Raw genomic sequence first — 22,184 nt, 5'->3', positions numbered from 1 at the left:
GCGTGTGTTAAAAAGTGATCATGCACACCTCGTCGGCCACTAACCCTTACTTATACTCCTCTACAGAAATCTGTTATGGAGCTCAGAGTAGCCTTTTTAGTTTTGTTTTTTTTCTTCTTTTTCAAAAATCAATACTAATACAATCAATACTAAAACCTGAACCCTGACATCACATAAGTCTTTCCAGCAGTCTCAACATAGCTAAAAAAATCTAGTCTTAGGAAAAGACATGAGTGATTTGTAAGGCTTCATGCAGACAGCCTTTCCAAAGAGAGCACAAAAAAAAACATTTTGGAAAGTTTCTTTGAGCCAATAGGGAGGCAAGAAGCACTTTGGACTTGAAAGGAAAAAGAAAGCTGCATTTAACAGACCATAAGTCCCTCTGGAAACATATGTTTATTGCAGTGCATCATTACCATGCACCCAGCCTGCTCTCTAATGTAACCAGGACGCTGCTAATAAAGCTGTGTATTCAGTTTTATTACTATATATCAAGAAAAACACGTGTTTTTATGTCATGTATTTAACTGCCGCATCTTAAAGGGGGCTCATTCAGAAAACTGTCCTACATTAAAACCGGTTGATGATACAAAAAGGGTTGGGGGCCAGTGATTTATGAGACACCACAGCTTTAAGGCCTGTTCACACCGGGACGAATTTCGCCGGCGATTTTCGCCGACGTTTAACGCCTCGTGACTAAACAAAGGGCACCAACGAGAGTGTGCACACCGACGCGAAAAAACGCCAGGCGTTAAAGCGTCAAAAAAAAAAAACGCCTCGGGTTCGTTTTTTTTTTTTCGACGCGTCGCGTCGAAATCTATTCGACCAATGAGAATGGCGCTTTTGCTCACGTGTCTGGAGCTTCTGAAGTTACAGTAAAACACAACTTGGGGGCGCTCAAACACAAAACTGCCTTGCTGAGCACACATACCAGCGAAGAAGATAGACGACAAGTAGCGTCTACACAGCCGCGAAGCAATAATGACGGACATTCTAAAATATCCCCGAACCAAGCACCAGTTGGAGCTACTGGTGCTTGAAATATTCACGTTTTCTTTGTTTGATTCTGACAAGCGTGTAAATACTTGCTCTCTTCTTCTGAGTGAAAAGCGACTTTAAGAAGCGTAAAGTTGCGCAGCGCCACCTTGTGTACAGGAGTATTTCTGTTTTACATTAAGCGCCATCTAATGCCAGGGAATGAAATTGCATGTTCACTCCACTCATCGTCAGCGAAAATCGCCTGGGTGTGAACACAAAAAACGTGGCGAAAAACGCTGGCGAATAACGCCTGGCGAATATTCGTCCCGGTGTGTACGGGCCTTTAAAAGGAAGATCAAAAAATAAAACCTGCAGGAGTGTAGGGAGTTAAAAGGTCAGAAATATAGTTCTGGGTTTGTCCGTGCAACACTCTAAAATCTAAAATCAAAATCTTAAAATCTATTCTAAATTTAACAGGAATGTAGCGATAAAAGCAGAGGGGGGGGGCATGAGTGCGCTTATTTATTCCAGTTAAAAGCCTTGCAGTAGTTCTTGACCAATTGGAGACGTTTAAAAGACTTTTTGTTAAAAAAAAAGCAAAGAGAGAATTGCAGTAGTCTAAACGTTAAATGTAAATACTTTTGCTCAAGTGAAAATCACCTGGCGATGGTGCTCTAGGATTAAAAGAATCCACCTTATACTGTCATTATACCAGACTTTTTGAAAAAATTTAGATTAAGTTTTTCCTCGATGCATCAAAATAATAGGCAATAAAAATAATTATTCACCCAAACCTACATCTTGCATTAATGTTCCTTTTGTAAAAATGTAAAAACAAAATTTTTGTCCTACCCAGCAAAGGAAAACATAGAGTGCAGTGAAAAAAAAAAAAGCAGCCTGACGCCCATGGTTCTTTTTCTTTTTTTAAATTTATTTTATTAAGTCATTTATTTCTGTGTATTTATTTTCAGTACATGTGAATAAAAGTGATGTCGATTTAGTTTTACGGCCCAATAATACTTGTTTACTGTAGGGCAGGTGTGTCCAAGCTTTTGCACACAGAGCCAGATTTAGTGAGGTAAAAATGTGTGAGAGCCAATCATTGGGCCCTTATAATGACATTAAATGCCCTACAAAGTTTTTTAGGGAATGAGATACTTTTAATTTCTTCATATAGAACAAAAAGACATTTAAACTCATTTTATCAAAATTATAGTGACTTACTGATTAGAAGATCAGGTTGTTCCCACAGGTTTACAAAGTCTTATTACGGAATTTAGCCAATCGTGATCAAGAAATCCTTCACAAAGTAGTGTTCCAGGCCAGTGGAAATTTGGTCCATGGGCCGGACTTTGGACATGCCTGCTGTAGGATCTGTTTTGCCATTTGTCAAATGTCATTTTGATTTGATTTGATTTGATTTGAAATGGTGTATTTCAAGCAATCAAATAAGAATAATACACAAAAACAACACAATCATCAGTTATACATTCATACAATGACGTATCAAACTTATGATAATTACAGAAATTAATAAATATTGCACCCCCGTTCTACCAAAACCATTTCATTACATGATTTATCATTGTCCGCTTCCCAGCTTTTATCAGACAAAATTGAGAATCCTTAAGTATCAATAAAGCACATGACAAAGATGAATTACTTAAATTATTATGTAAAAAACAATTTTGCTAAACTTTCCCTCAGTTTCTGCTCTACATATATATTTAACATTGATAGGAACATTATGGTGGTGCTAGAAAAGCCGCTCAGTGTTGAAATACTTTAAAGAGTAAATTAAAGCTGCCACAGTTTGAGCTCCATTTGAAGTTTTGTTTCCATCACTCACCGGAGCCTCTGATTCTCTAGATGGTCAACATAAACATTCTCTCTCCCGCTCGCAGCAACAACGGCGTGAGCGTGAGATGAGGCGGCAGCAGGAGCGCGAGCAGCGCCGCCGCGAGCAGGAGGAGAAGAGACGCATGGAAGAGATAGAGAGGCGCCGCAAGGAGGAGGAGGAGCGCAGGAGGGCCGAAGAGGAGAAGAGGAGGGCTGACCGAGAGCAGGTATCAAAAACAGAACAAAAAAACCCTAAAAATTACTCTCTCTTTTTTTCGTTTTTGGTAATCTCTGCCAAATATGAATTCTGTATAAACAAGGTGTGTGCCTTTAAAATCAATCTTCTTTATATCCTTTTATAGTGCCTAAAGGAGACTCCAACCCAAAATCAACAAATGAAGTTTTAGCAAACATTTTAGGAGAATTTCGAGAAGTCTTTCTTATACCTTCATACATTGAAGGGACGTTTTTTTTCTGGGGGGGAAAAAAACTGCTGACATTTAAAAACAAAAAAAAACAATTAACTTTTCGAGTAAAAAAAAAAAAAATGACCAGACAAGACGGCTTGCGTTCCACAGGAATACATTCGCCGCCAGTTGGAGGAGGAGCAGAGGCACCTGGAGATCCTCCAACAGCAGCTTCTCCATGAACAGGCCATGCTGCTGGTGAGTGTTTGACCTTTGACCTTCCTCCAGCCCAGGATCCCTCCCTATTTTGCCCCGTCGTCTTTTACAAAGCGACATAAAACTTAAAAAATAAACAAATAGCTTGGTTTGGAGCTTTTTTCTTCTATTTTGTAAGCCTTAATGGTAATCTTTTGGTGTTTTTCCGACTGCCAAGTTATTAGATGTTAGTATCTACATCTTTTTTTTTGTATGAAGTAACTTTTTAAGATCTGGAGGGAGCCATTAACAGCAGAGGTCAAAACGGAAGTATTCTGGGTTTGGTGCAGCGGACAGGATGTTTACAGGCGATCGTGATGCTATCACTCGGAAACTAGTCATCCAGCAGGAAGAGAAGGTTTCCCCTGTTATATTGCAGGTGCTCCTGTCCACATATGCTGACCTACGTGTTGTTTTTGATTTTTCTAAAGTTTCTGCTTCTCTAGAGAAGACATAATGAAAGGATATGACCACCTCCGGCTCCGCTCTCTGACTGAATCCTTATCTGTGCTTTCTGGTTCCCACAGTCACCATTTATGAATTGACTTCTAAAATCCGCTGTGCAGTGTCCTGAAAGGTTCATAGTGAGGTTTGTTTTTTTTTTTGCAGCAAAACTAGCAGCAGGAGATGATTGAAAATGTACATGCAGGACTCCATGGACACTCAACTAAGCGACTTTTTTAAGAAGAATATTTTGTCTATAAGAAGTATTTTTCCTTTAAGCTTTTGAAAAAACATGTTTTTATGCCTTAAAAAGTTTTACAACCTAATGGGTCACATGGCTTTGCCCTCTGAGATGCTTGTATAGATAGTGAAGCGTGTTCAGCAGTTTGAATTTCAGTACCTGCTGTGTTTGGTTGGACAGGAAGTTGTTAAACGAAACTTTTGGATCTGACATCCTTTGTCTGTCAGTGGTGTTGATTCATCTTGGCCCTACTTGCTCTCAGGAGTATAAATGGCGGGAGCTTGAGGAGCAACGCCAAGCCCAGAAGCTCCAGAGACAGCTGCAGCTGGAGCAGGCCTACCTGCTGTCCCTACAGCAAACCCAGAACCAGGATAACTCCAAAACAGCTCAGCAACAAAGTACCAAACAACCACTGAGCATTGAACCAGACAGGGAAAATCCAGGGAAAACCCCCAACTTGGATGCATCCAAACAGAGCTGTAACTCTGAGAAGGCACAGCCCAGTCCTGTCTCCAGTCTGGACAAAGCTTCAGAACCAGAGCGCCGTGTGACTGACCTCCAAAGCCCCGCCCCTGACTTTGAGCCAGTCACAGAGGTGACCGCCAGCCCTGACCGCTGTAGAATGCTTCCTCTGCTTGTGTGAACTCACTTGATGATGGCTTGATGTAGGATGAATGGGCAGCTTGCAGAGGACTTCTCTCATCAGAATGCATTAACCTTTCTATTAACACAGGTCAAAATAATACAGCACCAATGTGCCTTAGCAGTCAGAATACTAGGAAAAATAGGACATTAATAGTCTAACCAACTTATTTCCTCATTCTAAGCTGGTAATGTTGGTTTAGTTGTTTGTGTCGGTGATGTGGGTAGGCCTTAGTCACATCCGTCCTCGTGAATGGAGACGGGCTGTTTGCGAGCGAAAAATGGGCTAATCTGTACGGCGCACACAGGTCACCCACAGGAAATATCAAAGTACTGGACCACTCTGGGAACTCGTAGGGTGTTTATTTTTACATGTATGCTGCAAGCGAACATTTACACAACATGTAAGGGTGAAGTAGGTGAGATGCAAAAAGATGCATTAAGCATACCCAATTAAAAGCTTTTGCACTTTTCAGGCTAGATGAAAGAGGTGAAAGTAAAAAGGAGCACCTCTTAAATGGTCCACTCCTCAGCTGTTCCACCCCTAATCTGATCCACACCTCAGCTGTTCCACCTCACAGCTGTTACACTCCTGAACTGTTAAACTTCTCAGATGATCCATCCCTCAGCTGTTCAACCCCTAATCTGATCCTTGCCACAGCTGTTCCACTTCTCAGCTGTTCCACTTCTCAGCTGTTACACTCCTCAGCTATTCCACCTCTCAGCTGTTTCACGTTTTAGCTGTTACACTCCTGAACTGGTAAACTTCTCAGAAGATCCACCCCTCAGCTGTTCTACCCCTCAGCTGTTCAACCCCTAATCTGATCCGCGCCTCAGCTGTTCCTCCCTTAATCTGTTCCACCTCCATCTTTTCCACTTCTTGAAATCAATGAAAAGGAAATTGAGAGTGAAATGTCAAAGGCTTTATCAATAATAATTGTATACTACTTTCCTGATGGCTCTTGAACAAAAAAACCTCAAAAGCAACAAATAATGCGTTTCACATATCAAAGGGTCACTTGAACTTTTGCGTTTGATGTTGTAGAAATGTTTACATTTGCTCTAACTGGTCTTCCTCAGTCTCTATCAAAAGCCGAAAACTCATCTCTGTTAGTCTTTGTGGTTCTGTCTTCCTTCTAACATGAGGTATAGACATAATTTTTTTTGTAAGCTTAACACTGCTTCCCTCCAAAGGATGTTTGCTGTGGTGGTTTGCCTGCATCATCTGATGCTCTTTAACCTCGGAGCGTCTCTCATGTGTGGGAACAGACTAACCAACCCTTCACCCTCTCCTGACCTGTCCTTGTTGCCCTTTTTCCTGAACCAGCACTGAAGCTCCCGTCTGTGTGATCTTCACAGGCGGACGAGCGATATCGGAAGAACATCCAAGGTTCTCCTCAGTCTGCTCAGACCAAACCACAGCAGCCTCCAGTGCCGCCGCGCTCCGAGTCGTATGCCGACGCCAACTCTGAAACGACAGCCGTGCACCGACCTGTGGAGCCACAGGTAAGAACGCTTCCTCACCTTCATTTTTCTTCAGTTCTTTGATCCCTGGGGGTTCACCGTGTGAGGCTTCGACAGAGTCATCTTAACAGGGTTCTCCTTGTATGTTCTACGTGTATGTCGAATTTTTAGGGTTCCAGACCTGCATCTGTAACTGTAATTTTATAATAACGGGGATTAAGGAATAAATATTAATTGCATCTTTTCCTTCTTGGATGCTTCAGCACAAACTGGAGGAGGACGCTCAGTCGTAGAAGGATAGCTTTCCTTGCATTTGAACTCTCATTTAAATCCATCTCAAATATTCCCATTTGCAAAATTCTCACAAAGTGGTTTCTCTATAGAGCTCTTTCACTGTAAGCAACATCTGAGCAGGCTTTGTGGTTTTCAAGTAGCAGTTAGTTACAATGAAATGAGTTTCTTTATTTGATTTTCAAAAGAACGGATCGGTGTTCACATACCTTAGCTCAAACCTTGTTTGCTAGTTACACGAGTTGTGATAAAATCCCTGAAACTATTTTAATTTGACCTTGTGGCAAAATTCATTTGTGTTCTGGATTTTCCACCGGCTGTGTAACGGGTGTTCTCTTCCTTTCTCTCCTAAAACCCAGATTTACTAGCCGTCATCATGGTGGGCTGTTAACTCTGTGTCAGCTTCACATCTGGAGTGTTGTTTCACTTTGCATCACTAATGCAGGCCCTCTGTATTTGAAGTCAGCTATTTCAGTTCTTTCAGTCCTCATTATCAATCTGAACATGTGTCCGCGTAAATTTGGCCAAAAGAAAAGACAATTTTGATGCCTTTTTGCCTGCAGAGAAGAACGTTTCTATCAGTGTAGGTGAATTTTGAGCCTTAGAAGCAAATGATAAAACAAGGATTCTGTTTTTTTTTTAAACTCAATAATATCTTTAGTGGCTGCACAAACGCCTGCATCATCAACGCCTGCATCCACTTAAACACAAATTCATCTTGTATGAAAAGACTCCTTCTGGAGAGGCCCCGCCCACAGTCATCTCAGCTTCTAGAGCTGTAAATAACTGAATTCTCCTGAGAAATTGGCTGCTGTCAAACATGAAATTTGACAAAATGATGACAAACCACAAACATTTTTTTAGTCTGCATTTACTCAGGAGGAGTATATTGTAACCATACAAAAAAAAAAGTTTTTTTTAACCTAAAATCTATAGACCAGTGGTCCAAAGTTACCAGGCTGCAAACTGATACCGGGCTGCAGAGAAAAAAAAACACAACCCAAATGTTTTTTGCTTTATGTTTATTGTGATTCTGATGTAAGTTTTATTTTGGAAAAATACTGGATTCTCCCCAATCCAATTCAGTCTTGACGTGTGGAAAAATATATCCACTACGTTCTTAAAGGGGCACTGCTTATTTCTAAATTAAAAACATCAAGCTAGCAAAAATAACAAAAAAAACCCAACATATTTGGAAAGTTTGGCTAAAAAAAGAGCCAGTAAGAAAATATGACCTCAAAGGATAACAGATAAAAACCAGGAGTCTTTACTCCAAATATGGATTTATTGCGTCATTTGCTCCCACACACCATAATAAGGATGCATAGTATTCAGAACTGGCTGTTTACTGTCATGAGGATGCTGCTAATAAAAGTTTATCAATTATATTTAGAAAAATCTGTTTTAGTGGCAGTTCTTTGTATTTATCAGTCACACCTTAAAGTTGGACAAGGCTGAAAGTGGCATCTGATTTTTATTTTTTTTAGCTTCCACTTTGACAGTTATGGGTTAAAATCTATATCATATTTTATTGATTCCTACTCAAAATCTAGTGTACAAATAAAGTAAAGCAGCAGATATTTTACAGAGGATAAAGATAAATTTACCCTCAAAAGTTAAGGGAAACTGGAAATAAAAAAAAAAAAAAAACCTAGCCTGAAAAAGGTGAGATCTCAATGTAAAATGTTTGGATGTTTTGTCTCACTTTTCACTGATGGGTGTCTCATCCGGTAACAAAGTAGTGGAGATTCACTGAGACCTTTTTAAACAGAGCTAGAGTCTGCTTTCGTTTCACAATTGATGTCCTCTGTGCATTTGAAACAGTTTGGATGTATTTCTTCTGAAGTGACATGGAAGTGATGTGGGTGTTGCTGCTTTTGGTCTCACCTTTATTCTTTTGTTTTGTTGGTGGGAGGATAAGATGCAGTCATCTTTTTGCACAAAGATAATAATTGCATTAAGATTTACAACACTAATTTGAAACCCCCATGTGATTGGTTTAAACATATTTTTTTCCTGAGCTCAAGGTGATTCTTTTGTCCCAAAAACATAGACTTACTAGACAACTGTTGTGGCTGTCAGACAAAATGTCTTCACTCTAGAATTCCATCCCTTTGGAACACAGTTTAATTGTACTTAGCTAAAGTGGTGGCCCCGATGACCTTTAATTTCCCAGGAAGGTTAACCTTATTTGGCAGCGTTTGGGTTTACGCTGCTGCACACTCGTGCCTGCAGAGTGAGAGTGAGTGTGTGTGAGTAAGCTGGTTGATCTTTTTATCGTAAAAGGTTCCTGTCAGAACCACATCAAGGTCCCCTGTGTTGTCAAGGAGAGACTCGCCTCATCACCACGGAAACGCCTCACACAGGGATGCAGTGAACAGAAACACTGTCAGGTAAACTGTCCGGTTAGCTTGAACAGGACTCACTGCTCTGTAGACGAACACTTTTTTCCTGTTAGTCCTAGTTAGGTTTTGTTTTTTCCAGTAATCTGAAAATAGTATTCTGTCAGTTCTTTAAGTGCAAACTATAAAACGAGCAAGAATTGTCGGCGTAGCAACAGTCTAGCCTTACAAGCTAAAATACCTTTAACCTAGAATAGTGTAGGCATTAAGAAAATTAAAGTAAATGCGTACAATTTTAAATGTTTTGAAAAGAATTCTAAATTTTTATTCATTGAGATTCTTATACTATTTTCTCTAAAACCTTTCTCTTTATTTTAAATTGATACAAACTTTTGAAATGCTTTTTTTTTGTCCTTAATTGCTACATAATTTTTAATCTAAACATGTATTGGAAAGTATAGCTGATCTGAAATGAAGATATTTAACAATTTAAAGTTTATGAGGGATTTTAATATCTGGGGTATTTACTTCATGTTGATATAGAATTTTAAAAAGCATTAATGGCAAGAAATCTAAAAACTAGTCATTAATTTTTCTCTTTGTCTTTAAAATTTTACTTTTTGCTTTGAAACACTGCATGTTTTTTATTCCATAAAAATCCACAATTTTAAAAATGAATAAGTCACACAAGTTTAGGTTTATTAAAAATTGGTGACATAGTGAAAGAAAATTATTGGAAAAACGCACAACAGCGATGTCCTCCTTATATAAGCCAACATGTTAAAGGAGCCGAGAGTCTTGGTTGTTTTCAGAGATTAAATATAACGTTAAAAATTAACTTACACAAAAGGCCTAGACTAATTTAAAGATGAATTCGACATGTTCAACAGTTGTTGAGTGTCTGCAGGCCTGCAGTCTTTGTCTCTTCAGGAAGTGTAGGAGGGCTTTCTGTGTAACCTTGAGTCTACTCCTTGTGTGAATGTGATGATTAGCACATACTCACTATGTGCGATTATCAACTTCTATCTGTTTGTGATTATTTTCTCTCCTTTTATGTGAAATGTTTGTCCAGAACTGCAGCAAAAACAAGAAAAGTGACTCAACTTAAAAAAACAATCTCTTAAATAACTAAAAATATCTGACATATTCGATTAAAAATCTTAGAAGCAGTTTTTAAAACACTCCAATTTGTAGGATTTCTAGCTCCCCACAGAATGTTCTTGACTGGTTGTCTGTTGCCCCTGCAGCTCAGCAGAGCCTCGGCTGCTGTGGGAACGAGTGGAAAAACTGGTTCCCAGAACAACGGGTAATAGTGGCAGTGGAGGCTCCAGTTCCTCCAGCAGCTCCAGTAACTCCAGTTCTCAGCCCAGTTCTCACTGCGGCTCTGGAGAGAGGTTCAGGGCCCGCTGTGAGTCCACACGACCTTTTTCCAAATCATCTCTGAAAACGCACACACGCACGGGAGGTGGAGAACACAAATGAGACGTTTCCAAGTGAAACATTTGGCTGGAGTGTCCGTGTTTGCACATTTTCCCTGGTCGCTTAAGTCTTGAATAAACTGACCCCCCCCCCCCCCCCCCCCCCCCCCTTCTACTTCAGCCTCTTCAAAATCTGAAAGTTCACCCCTTCAGAGACCTGAGAATGCTGGGAAAAAACCAGAGGAGAGAAGAGATTTGGTCAAGCCGAACAAACCAGCGGTGAGAGTTGACCTGCAGTTGAATAGCCAGTATGGTAATGTGTAGCTGGCATAGATCTAGATCTAGAAGATAGTGTTCTAGTGAGCTCAGACTAACAGCGTGTTGCTTTGAGACTGATTCAATCCTGGGATGTGTGGTGATTTGCTGTGGCTTCATTGAGAAATTCCCTCCTTTTTTTTCCTGCTAATCGAGCGCTCCTCTGAAATGATGTCATCTGCCAACTTTGCAGCACTATAATGCAACGAACTGCTGGGTTCCTTTTGCGCTGGATGACTGCCACTTGAACTCATGCCTGGTTTCTTTCTTTTTATTAGCCTCGATGAACTTTTCTTCTTTTTTTCATCTTTGCAGCTTTGATTTCCGTATCATTCTTTGAAATAACCCACTAACTAACTCACAGTAACTTGGAGAACATCGGCTGAACAGTCATCTCCCTCCTTGCTTCACTGGTTTGGCTTTTCTCCTCTCACGTTGGCCTTCCATGACTGCCAAACACCGTTAACCCCTCTTCTTTTCCAGCATCTGCTTTCTAGTTTGCTACGGAAATCCTCTTGGAATGCCTTCCAGAGTATTCACTAATAACTTGTGGTTAAATTTCACTCCAACAAACCAAAAAAGAAAGAAAAGTGAGTTTGGCTTAATTGGGTGTTTTCCTGTCACGCCATGATGTTCTAGGACCTGACTGCTTTGGCCAAAGAGCTGCGTGCCGTGGATGACGTCCGTCCACCAAACAAGGTGACGGAGTATTCATCCTCCAGCGAGGATTCAGACACTACAGATGAAGATGATGATGAAGAAGTGGACCAGGAAGCGGGTGAAGAGTCGACCTCTGGCCCAGAAGACTCCAAAGCTGTGTAAGTATTTATTGTAATAAAAATAATCATCAGTTCCAGGAAAAACACCAGTTTCTCCATGTTGCATTATAAACCAAAACTCTACTCTAAATGTAAAATTGGACAGCATGCAACAAAAAGACAAAACTTAGAGGATTTGGACTCAGTAACACATTAGAAGAAAACCACCATCAAGGTTTATTATATCTGGAGAACTGGGGCCCTTCAACACTCTGCATGCTCTGCACTCCCCCCTCTTTTTCCACGGTGGCACCAGCTGCCCGCTGACACCCACTCAACAGCTTTTCCACCTCTCAGCTGTTACACCCCTCAGCTGTTCCAAAACACAGCTGTTCCACCCCTCAGCTGTTACACCTCACAGCTGATTCACCCCTTAGCTGTTACACTCCTCAACTGTTACACTCCTCAATTTTTAAACTGCTCAGCTGATCCACACTTCAGCTGTTCCACTCCTTCGCTGTTCCACTCCTCAGCTGTTTATCCTCTCAGCTGTTTATCCTCACAACTGTTGCACCTCTCAGCTGTTCTACCTCACAGCTGTTCCACCCCTCACCTGTTGCACTCCTCAACTGTTACACTTCTCAACTGTTCCACCCATCTGCTGTTCCACCCCTTAGCTGTTCCACTTTCTCAGCTGATCCACACCTCAGCTGTTTCACACATCATTTGATCCACCTCAGCATTCTCTGCCCTCAGCTGTTCGACCTCTTATCTGATCCACCTCAGCTGTTCTACCCCTCAGCTGGCTGAGCTGCTAAAGAAGAAAACCAAAATCAGAGAATACTACCGGATGTAGTAACAGTTACTTTTAAGGGTTTACAGTAAATTACAACCTCACATGGTTTGTAGAAAACTTGTTTTCCTTTCTTACAGGTCGTCCAAGCTGAGCAACGGCGAAACAGAGTCTGTGAAAACCATGGTAGTTCATGAGGGTGAGAGTGATGCTGGGTCAACTCCCTGCAAAGACAGCACGCTCATTGTCAGACAGGTAATGGGTCCAGAAAAAAACCAACATCAGACATTTCACTTTCCATTTCCTCTTGTTGCTTTGGTGCATTTCTTGTCTTATCCCAAGTGAGTGTTCATTTTGTTTGCATGTTGTGTTGATCAGTTTTAGTTACTGCATATTTTGATTTTTCTCAACTGTAAAATTCACTTAAAATGCTCTTCAATTACAGGTTTCATGTGTAGAAAAAGACTTTGAAGTGCCTTGATTGGCTTTTAAGCAACGACATATGCAGTTATTTGTTAGACGTGCCTTTAAGTGGCACCAGTGAAGAGCTTTTTGAGACCTAACTACTAATATGAGTTTATCTTTTCACCTGTAGAGTAGCCACTGTAGTTTGCCCTTTGCTCTAGCAAACACTTTCCCTTCTCCTGAGCTCATCAGGAACACATCTAGACCCAAAGTGGTGTACCCCTCTTTCTACTTCCAGAGTGAAAACAGGAAGCACAAGCCCCCGAACCAAACACAGACCCTCTTGTCAGGTTTTGCGCCAAGCCCCGGCTCTGCGTCGGGGCAGGGCCTTGTACAGCACACCCCCAGTCCCCAGCATCACCACCATCACCCCCACCACCATCCCCCCCATCATCTCCACCACCATCACCCCACACAGCACTCGGACAGGAACGGCTTTGCCGGCCGCATCCACCACCTTCCAGACTTGATCCAGCAGAGCCACCATTCCCCCCCAATGTCCTCCGCATCCAACTCCCCGTCCTCCTCGGGCCTTGCCAGTCCCTCATCCATGTCCCCACAGAGCCCGCTGGAAAATCTGGGCATCCTCATCGAGGTATGTCCTCCACCCTCGGCGCGAAAAGCCTTTAGAATGAACTTCTTTAAATGCAAAACAGAAAGCAGAGTACGCTTTTAATGAACAAGTTCCTATGATTATTAAATTAGCTTCCGATTGAGTGACATTCTTACATTTCCCAAACTGTAGATCATAGAACAAATAAAGGGAAACGGCAAGTATGCTTTAAATTGTAAATACTTTTTTACATGGCCTCTTTTTCCCCTTTTTGTTTTATATTTAGTTCATATTTGTAAATATATTTTTCCATTAACAGTTTTTGTCTTTTTTTTTGCCTATTAGTTATGAGTTTACCCTTACATGGAATGCTTATTGCATTTGCATGCAGGAAACAAATACACCTAGTCTGCCTCCTCATTTTGTGTCCAATGTCATTCAAACCAACTGTTGTTTATGCGGTTTGTCTTTCTTTTTTTTTTTAAAGTGTGATGTCATTTTTCTGTTTTGATGAGGACAGCGTTCTATTCTCTCTTCCTGTAGAGCCAGTCCAGTAACAACATGCAGAAACACAAGTCCTCTTCGTCCTTCACTCCATTCATTGACCCACGCCTCCTTCAAGTCTCTCCATCAACCGGCAGTGCCCTCAACAACGTTGGTGCGTCCTTCAAAGCTCCTTATCTCGATGTGCTGCTTAGCATGACAGCATATAAAAAATAAAAAATACCTCATCAAAGCAGGTCAAAACTATGAAAGCTAAATTTAAGAAATATGTTGTAGTTTTAAAAATAGCACAGGATTTTGAAGATTCTGAAACATTTAAGGATTCAAAACTGACAGTTAAAGACAAAAGTGCTTTTTTTTTTCTTTCTCTACTAGATTATCTTAGAAAGTGGTAGATGATCCGCACTTTTTCCTCACTTTTCCAGAATATTGCTAAGTGCAAGGGGATCTATATTTAAGTGTTGATTGCTGGATTTCCCTCCTGCATTTTACATCTTGCATCAATTGACTTGTCTTTAGAAGTGTTTATGCAGACTTCATTCCGTCAAAGTTTTTCTCAAAAAGAGCGTCGGGATTAACATACAGATGCTCATCACGTCTGTTAACTTTAATGTATTTGTAATTATTTGGTTGGTACAGAAAATATCCTTCAAAGATCGTGTTTGTCTAGTAGAACCTTCACTTTCTGCAAAGCTGTAATCCAGCTAAAACAGAGCCGCATTCTTCCGCCAGCATTTGAACACCTGATGTTCTTGCAGATTTCACAACAGGATTCAGGAAATATCACATACAAGATTGTTTTTGCTCTCCTGCTATTTCAGTTGTTGACTGCTCCTGATAAAGATCAGGCCATACTTGTTTTTTATATTTGCTGTGACAATAAAGTTAACCACAGATCCTGTATTTGTGCTGAAAACTCCCTAATGGATGGATATTTATAACCCCGACCGTTTGACTGACCCTCCTTTTGCCTGGTAAACTCCCCGTCCCTCACCATCCTACATATGCCCTTTCTTTTGACCTTTTAGGCTACAGCAATGACGCGCGTCTGGCAGAGGCGCTGAGAGCTGACCCGTCACGGAAAGGCTCAGTGGTTAACGTAAACCCAGTCAACACGCGCCCTCAAAGTGACACGCCGGAGATCCGCAAATACAAGAAGAGGTTCAACTCTGAGATCCTGTGTGCAGCACTCTGGGGTAAGCAGGAAATTTAGCTTAGAAACTAAAGGTTACTTCCTGTGTGTACGGAGTTGCCACATTATACTGTTCAGTTGATTTCACTAACTCAGAGACTCACTCTGGTCACCTTTTTTAAAAGCGTCCCCAGTGGTCTTTTAATATTTATTAGGCCATTTCTAGACAAAGTTTTAAAAAAAACTTGTTGCTTTCCAGGACGAAGCTTCTGCCCAGTGGCAGGAGTTCATTAGAAATTCATCTGTGACTTGTGGGTGGGACTGTTGGGCATCACCCATATATAAGGGTTATATGTTTACACTCTCTCCGCTAGCTTACAGCCCCTCACATCCCCCAACCTAACATGACCGGTGCAACAAAAAAATGGCAAGCAACTTTGGAGCTATCAGTTTTGAGCCAGATGTCAGCTCAGCCGAGGGAAACAAAGACCTATGAACCTATTTGTCTGCTTATGGATGCATCAGAATGGAGTGGAGCAGGGAGCTTGTGGCCCACCTAGTGTATTCTCTACATCACAACTACAAGCTTTTTTTAAAGAGCAATTTTTGTCTGCTACTGATTTTCTAATAATTTGAATAAAGAAATTCTCAAAAATGCTGTGTTAAGCTCACAAGAACCTTTTTTTAAAACACTAAATATGTTAATTGATAAATGGCATATACTCAGACCCAAAGCGTGCCACAGTCACAGTTTTATTCATCCATACACTCTTACACACAGTTTGTGGCTCTGCTGCCGAACAATTGCACCAATCTACAACCACCAGGGGCAACGTGGGGCTCAGTGTCTTGCCCAAGGACACTTTGACACACAGGCGTGCAAGGCGAGAACCGAACCTGCAATCTTCCAATCAGAGGTTGACCGCCTTACCTCTGCACCACGGCCGCCCCAAAAACATGACTTTCTTCATAACGGGTCTTTTAAAAATTTAGTGGCAAATGTCCTTCAATAATCTGTCATTTCTGAGTTGGTAATCATAGAAGCTCCCACAAGTACCAGTCCCTACCACTGGGTGGCAGCCAAAACCTAATGGAACAAAATTTGTATTTAAAAAAGGATGACTTCTAACCCCTCAACCAACAGATTTAGCTTTATAGAAGCGGGATCATCATCTAATGCTGATTTATTAAGTCATTGTCCATTTGGAGAAAATTAGAACCAAAAGTTGTGTATATATGTGTATATATATATATATATATATATATATATTTTTTTTTATTTGACACGTGCTGCCATGTAAAAAAAACTTCATAAAGAACCTTGGTTGTGTTATGTTTTGAACTGAATGCTGAACTTTAAAGCTCACTGATTTTGCTAATAAATTATGCACTATTTGTCCCGAATCAATCCTCCTCAGACATAAAAAAAAAAGATAAATGGATAGAAAGCATTAGTGTTATTATATAATGGAGTATGATGGAATTAAAGGCAGCCATTGTGTCTGTAAGTAAGTTTTATTTATATAGCGCCTTTCACAGATAAAATCATAAAGCGCTGAACAATAAAACACATACTATACAGTAAAAGCGGAAAAACAATCAAATATGATGTAAGGCAAAACTAAATTGAAGAAAAATAAACCTACAATAAAAATACCAATGAAATCAGTCAGCTAAAAGCATTTTTGAATAAAAGTGTCTTTAGTTGACTTTTCAAAGAATTGATAGTGTCGGCCACATGAAGGGACAGAGGGAGGGCATTCCAGAGTCTGGGGGCTGTTCCCTGGAATGACCGGTCACCTCTGGTTTTATACTTGGTCTTAAAAATCTTCAAAAGATAGGGACAGAGCAAGTCTGATAAGTATTTTGGGGTCTGTCCATTTAAAGCTCTATAGGTTAAAACAAACATTTTATAAATCAACACGCCACTTGATTGGGAGCCAGTGCAAGGAGGATAAAATGGGGGTAATGTGTGCCTTTTCGTCTGATCCTGTTAAAAGCCTTGCAGCAGTGTTTAGAACTAACTGAAGACGGTTAAGAACAGATTTATTAAGACAAGTAAAAAGAGAATTACAATAATTTAAAGGAGAAGAAATAAAAGCATGGATAACCATCTCTAAGACTGAGTTAGATAAAAAAGCCAGCAGTTTTGCTGTGTTACGTAAACGATAAAAACAGTTTCTAATACAGGGCTGTACAGAGGAGCTCAAAGAACCAAGACGCTGGGAAATTATTATGATTGTGTTTTCTGGGGCAACTATTGGTGTTTCCGTCTTTTCTGGGTTTAGCTGGAGACTATTAATTGTGAGCCAAGATTTAACACAGGCAAGGCAATCTAGTAGTTCTGTAAGTTTGTGGAGTTCTGAGTCATTGAAGGAGCAGTACAGCTGAATATCATCAGCATAGAAAATGGTATGACACATTTTTAAAGTTATTCCAAAGCTTTCCAAGTGGGTAGATGTACATTAAAAACAACAATGGTCCCAAATCAGATCCCTGGGGCACACCATGTAGGAGTGGAGAGGTATCAGAAAGCATGCCATTTATATAAACAGAGAATGTTCTGTTAGTCAGGTAGGAGGTAAACCACTTTAAAACAAACCCAGCAATACCAAACTCATTTTCTAATCTGCCCAACAGTATTTTATGATGTACTGTGTCAAATGCAAACACAGGTGGGTGGGTGTGCACTGGGTTTGACTCCATCCAGACTCCATCCTAGCCTCATTTGTGTGTTTCTGTACACATGTAGGAGTAAACCTCCTGGTGGGAACAGAAAGCGGACTGATGCTGTTGGACCGCAGCGGTCAGGGGAAAGTTTACCCCCTGATCAACCGACGTCGCTTCCAGCAGATGGATGTCCTGGAAGGGCTCAACGTTCTGGTCACCATATCAGGTTCTGCACATGCAACCAATCGGAAAAGAAAAAGACTGATTCAGCACATTTCTATCAGATTTAGTTTGAGATGATAATGTATGGTTGATTTTTGCGTATGTTTTTTTATGTCTAGTTGAGCAAATTCCTCCGGCACCTGCATCAAAAACCTCGATTGTTTTTTCTTAAACAGAGAGCTTTTCTTTTTTTCCCTTTTTACTTCTTCTTTTTCTCAACATCATACACACATGCCCAGTGTTCAAAAGTGTCACAACATATATTTTGAGCTAAACGGATATTGAGTAAATCTCCTCTGGGTAAAGACCATGTTATGTGTGCAATAATGACACACGGCCGAGCTTTCCATGATGAAAGGAAACGCCATCGAGCAGCTCAGACGTCGGTTTCGTACACGAGACCATCATTTACTCTGTAAAATAAAAATTAGGAAATAAACCAACGTCCGAGTTAATTCTCAACCCTCAAACTTCCCGTGCTGTGTGCGATAATTCCTCAGATGACTGAGACAATATCCTGACATCTTATTATATCGTGTAATCAGATTACAGTAAGAAAATTTAGACTAACACCTCAGTGGTTTTACTCACTTAAGCATAATTCTTAATCTAAAATTGAAGTAAATTAAATTAACATAATAAATTCCCAGATTTATATTTATGAATCTCATTTTATAATAAACATTTGTGACATTTTATATACTGTATATATGTAGTACGGCGACTTTGAGTGCTAAGAAAGGCGCCTTTATAAAGAAAATGTTTTATTATTAAACTTTAACAAGTAACATTCATGAGGATGAATATAAAAATAAATCAAAAATTGTACTAAAACTGCAAACATTCCACATATGAAGTTAAGTCAGAGGACATCTACACAGAAAGCAAGCCGTGCTTGATGTGCATGCTGCTTGATTTTCAGAATTAAAGTCTTGCTAATTGTGCTTTTCTGTTTCTCGCCAATAACAGGCAAAAAGAACAAGCTGCGGGTCTACTACCTGTCCTGGCTGAGGAACAAGATCCTCCACAATGACCCCGAGGTAGAGAAGAAGCAGGGCTGGACCACCGTGGGAGACCTGGAGGGCTGCGTCCACTACAAAGTCGGTAGGTGGCGTCGCTTCAAGATGCAGAAACAATGCGGACTGAGAAAGCTGCATCCATGGTTTAATACTATAGGATGCACTTTTTCCCCTAATCTACACTTTTTGTTGTGCATTTTATCCCCCACATTGTCTGTGAGGTTTGAGTTGTTGCTAGTTGAAAAAGGGCAAGAAAAGCACACAGTCTCCAGCAAGCATGCATAATGTTATACAGGTTACAATTAGGATTATTAAAGGTCAAATTACAGAAAAAATGTGCTTCAAGACTCAAACATGGTTCCTTGACGTCAAGATCTATCCCCGCTTTGTCATTTATCCGTTTTTCAATAAATGTCTACCAGAACCCCAGAGGGCCAGATGTGAAAGAAGTGCAGAAGTGTCACATATACAGTGGTTGCCTGGATGCCAGACAAGCATGCAAGTGATTGATGGAAGGAACTGCCCACGATTAAGCAACTACAAGGACAGACATGCAGCCACATAGACCTGTCTAAAACGCAGAATGTCCTTGGTGATTTTGATGCCCCTGAGCAAACTCTGGCACTTCCAGGTGGAAACCCCAACCGCTCGACTTCAACAGTGAGGCGGTTTCCTGTCAAGGGGCTTTAGGTTAGTCCATGGACGTACACCACTGTTGTGTAAAACCCAGGATCCTATCAAAGAAGCCATAAACGTAACAGCTAGCTGTCATTCCAAAGTATGATTTATAGTTCATCCTTCTTTGCTTTTCCTTCTAAAAATGCATCTCCTTGGCAACGCACATTCCAGCGACCACTTCCTATGAAAAGTCTATGTCAACATACGTAGTGCAAGTCTCGGGCTTCTGCATATAAAAGTCACACAAGTTTCTATGACCGTTTTCTGGCTCTATGTACAAAACATAGAATGCTCGTTGAAGGTTAAACCAGGCCGAACTTTGGCCAATCAGGGACTCTGATCTGGTCGTGACATATGGATGGTGTCCTTTCTAATTCAGTGCCAAACTTTTGAAAATTGATCATGAAGGAGGAATTAATAACTGCAACTTGTGTCCGGCTGGAATGATGACACCAAGTCTTTCATAGATTTGCGAGACATGTGCTAGTTAAGAGTAGAAAAAAAGGAAGAAGCCCCTCCCTGCTTGCCCAGTGTGAACACTGGGGGCTAAACACGTGTTCTTGAACACGGGTTAAATACCCTATGTGTATGTGAAAAAAGCAATTCTAATGAGCTGGAAAATTATTTTCCTGCATAATTTGGATTTTTTTCTTGCAGACTGATTTAGGCATCATAGAGCTTCTTGGAGGCTCAACTTGAATGTATATCAGATGTAAAATGAAATGTCTTCAAGCACCAAAGCCTCTTTTTAATGAATGAAATATTAAAAGCAGTATGACCGTTAGGAACGTCAGTGGCGTTCTTCTAATCATCAAAGTGTAAAAACAGAAAATCTCTCCCGTCATCTGGTGAAAGTTTTGTTCCGGTCTTTTGTCTCTTTGACCTTTTTTGTCTTTCTTGTGATTTGTCCACAGTAAAATATGAGAGGATCAAGTTTTTGGTTCTAGCTCTGAAGAATTCAGTGGAAGTTTATGCTTGGGCGCCTAAGCCGTACCACAAATTCATGGCCTTCAAGGTAAACCACCTAAAGCTGGTGTGCGGACTCGCTTCCTGCTTTAACAAACCACCAACGCATTCCAGGTGAAGGCTGCTTTCTTGTCATGCTGACCTTTTGTCTGACCTGCTCCCCTCAGTCTTTTGGTGACCTGGTTCACAAACCACTGCTGGTTGACCTGACTGTGGAGGAGGGCCAGAGGTTAAAGGTCATCTACGGCTCCTACTCAGGGTTTCACGCCGTGGATGTTGACTCCGGGGCGGTCTATGACATTTACCTGCCGACGCATGTAAGTGTCCTCTATACATATAATGTAACGCAACATATGCAGTCATCCTGATGAACCTTTCCTGTAGGCCCCAACTAGAGGGCTGCATTGGGATCGGGTCCCGCCGGGTCCCGCGGGACCCAACCCAAATCTCGTGGGATTGGGCGGTTTGAATTGTGCTGCGGGCGGGAGCGGACGGCTAAAAAAAACCCCGCGGGATCAGTGCTGGCATGAATATCTCATGAATATATATTAGCGGACTACGTTAGGCTGTGCGGCTGTTGGATTCTTATGTACTGAAGCTCCTTGAAGGCACCAGGTAGAGACGCCCAATGGCCTCTGTCATCTAACCTGTTGTTGGGGGTGTGCAACGCCCCGCCTCTTACTAAGAGCGCGCTTCAGGCCGTCTGTCTGCACGCACACACACGCACACTTTTAACAGAACAGGATTTTTAAAAATATATTTGATAATTAAGTTGCACATTACACAAGAGGAATGCATGAAAAGATTAGGCTGGAGGAGGGACATGGTTCTCTTTAATAATATCAATACAAATACGTGTTTTTTTCCTGCTGGACGTGAGACTATACAAAATCAATGCATCTCTATTACTGTGCGGGACTAAATTCTATGATTTTTGCGGGTGCGGGCGGGAGTGGACATACATATTGCGGGAGCGGGCGGGAGTGTAACGCATACGTTGCGGGAGCGGGCGGGATTGGTCAAAAATTCAGCGGGCGCGGGCGGGAGCGGGATGAAGAAAATAGTCCCGCGCAGGGCTCTAGCCCCAACCCCCCCGAGTTGTGGACCGAGACGGTCTGTGGGACAGTTGGTGCCAGGCCGCAGAGAAAAGAAAAACATTTTTTCCATTTTAATAATAATCTTATTCTGAAGGAAGTTGTATTTTGGAAAAAACTCACTCATTCTTGACACATTTCACGGGTCAAATATACGTCTGCTACCTTCCTAAAGCAGCTGCACTGACCGCTAAATTGAGACCAAAACTTCAGAATAAAAGAACGCTGCACTTAACAGACAAAAACTAGAAGTCTTTACTTCATATAAGGATTTATTGCGATAGTTTTTCCCACACACCATAATAAGAATGCTTATTATACCATGGTTCGGGTGAATACTCGATTCTGATTGGCTCCTGGGTGCGCGTTAAAAAGTGATATACCACAGTGATAACCGCACGGTGAAAAATAAGTTCCGGTCACCTAGCTTAAATGATCTGTATCACTGCGCCGGCTTCTTTAAAACAACCTTTTGCTTCATCATCTTGACGAAAATAAGCGATAAGAGGTGAACTTTCTCTCTGAACTGATGCTTTATTCAACCCATCAGAACGATCAGCATATATATATCGCTTTATATCCTCGAATCTTGACTGCAGCGGTGGTGCGGCGCGACGCGGACTATTTGTTACGCCGCACCACATAACAAATAGTTCGCTTTTTGTGATAAAAGTAATCCAAATTGAAAAAAAAC

General features: G+C 41.1%; 1 protein-coding gene across 15 annotated transcripts in view; it reads left to right on the top strand.

Moving 5' to 3' along the window:
* The window catches only part of LOC101157981 (mitogen-activated protein kinase kinase kinase kinase 4), a 77,748-nt gene that overhangs the window by 51,567 nt on the left and 3,997 nt on the right, over nucleotides 1-22,184 (top strand). Inside the window, exons 13-28 of one of the 15 annotated variants that reach the window (XM_023951176.2) lie at nucleotides 2,883-3,044; nucleotides 3,396-3,482; nucleotides 4,427-4,759; nucleotides 6,166-6,312; nucleotides 8,848-8,954; nucleotides 10,151-10,311; nucleotides 10,503-10,600; nucleotides 11,276-11,454; nucleotides 12,328-12,442; nucleotides 12,891-13,247; nucleotides 13,749-13,863; nucleotides 14,738-14,905; nucleotides 17,594-17,737; nucleotides 18,703-18,837; nucleotides 20,345-20,445; nucleotides 20,564-20,713. In XM_023951176.2, coding sequence (XP_023806944.1) covers nucleotides 2,883-3,044; nucleotides 3,396-3,482; nucleotides 4,427-4,759; nucleotides 6,166-6,312; nucleotides 8,848-8,954; nucleotides 10,151-10,311; nucleotides 10,503-10,600; nucleotides 11,276-11,454; nucleotides 12,328-12,442; nucleotides 12,891-13,247; nucleotides 13,749-13,863; nucleotides 14,738-14,905; nucleotides 17,594-17,737; nucleotides 18,703-18,837; nucleotides 20,345-20,445; nucleotides 20,564-20,713 — 2,559 coding nt within the window. Of the gene's footprint in view, nucleotides 1-2,882; nucleotides 3,045-3,395; nucleotides 3,483-4,426; nucleotides 4,760-6,165; nucleotides 6,313-8,847; nucleotides 8,955-10,150; nucleotides 10,312-10,502; nucleotides 10,601-11,275; nucleotides 11,455-12,327; nucleotides 12,443-12,782; nucleotides 13,248-13,748; nucleotides 13,864-14,737; nucleotides 14,906-17,593; nucleotides 17,738-18,702; nucleotides 18,838-20,344; nucleotides 20,446-20,563; nucleotides 20,714-22,184 lie in introns of all 15 variants that reach the window. The other 14 variants (XM_078939129.1, XM_023951177.2, XM_078939130.1 and 11 more) reach the window with 14 other exon arrangements.

The sequence above is a fragment of the Oryzias latipes genome, chromosome 21 (genome assembly GCF_053564925.1).
Source record: "Oryzias latipes strain Hd-rR chromosome 21, Olatipes_Hd-rR_3.1".
In the NCBI taxonomy this organism is placed as follows: Eukaryota; Metazoa; Chordata; class Actinopteri; order Beloniformes; family Adrianichthyidae; genus Oryzias; species Oryzias latipes.
The sequence above is the reverse complement of the archived record's forward strand: the minus strand, read 5'-3'. Positions and strand labels throughout refer to the sequence as shown.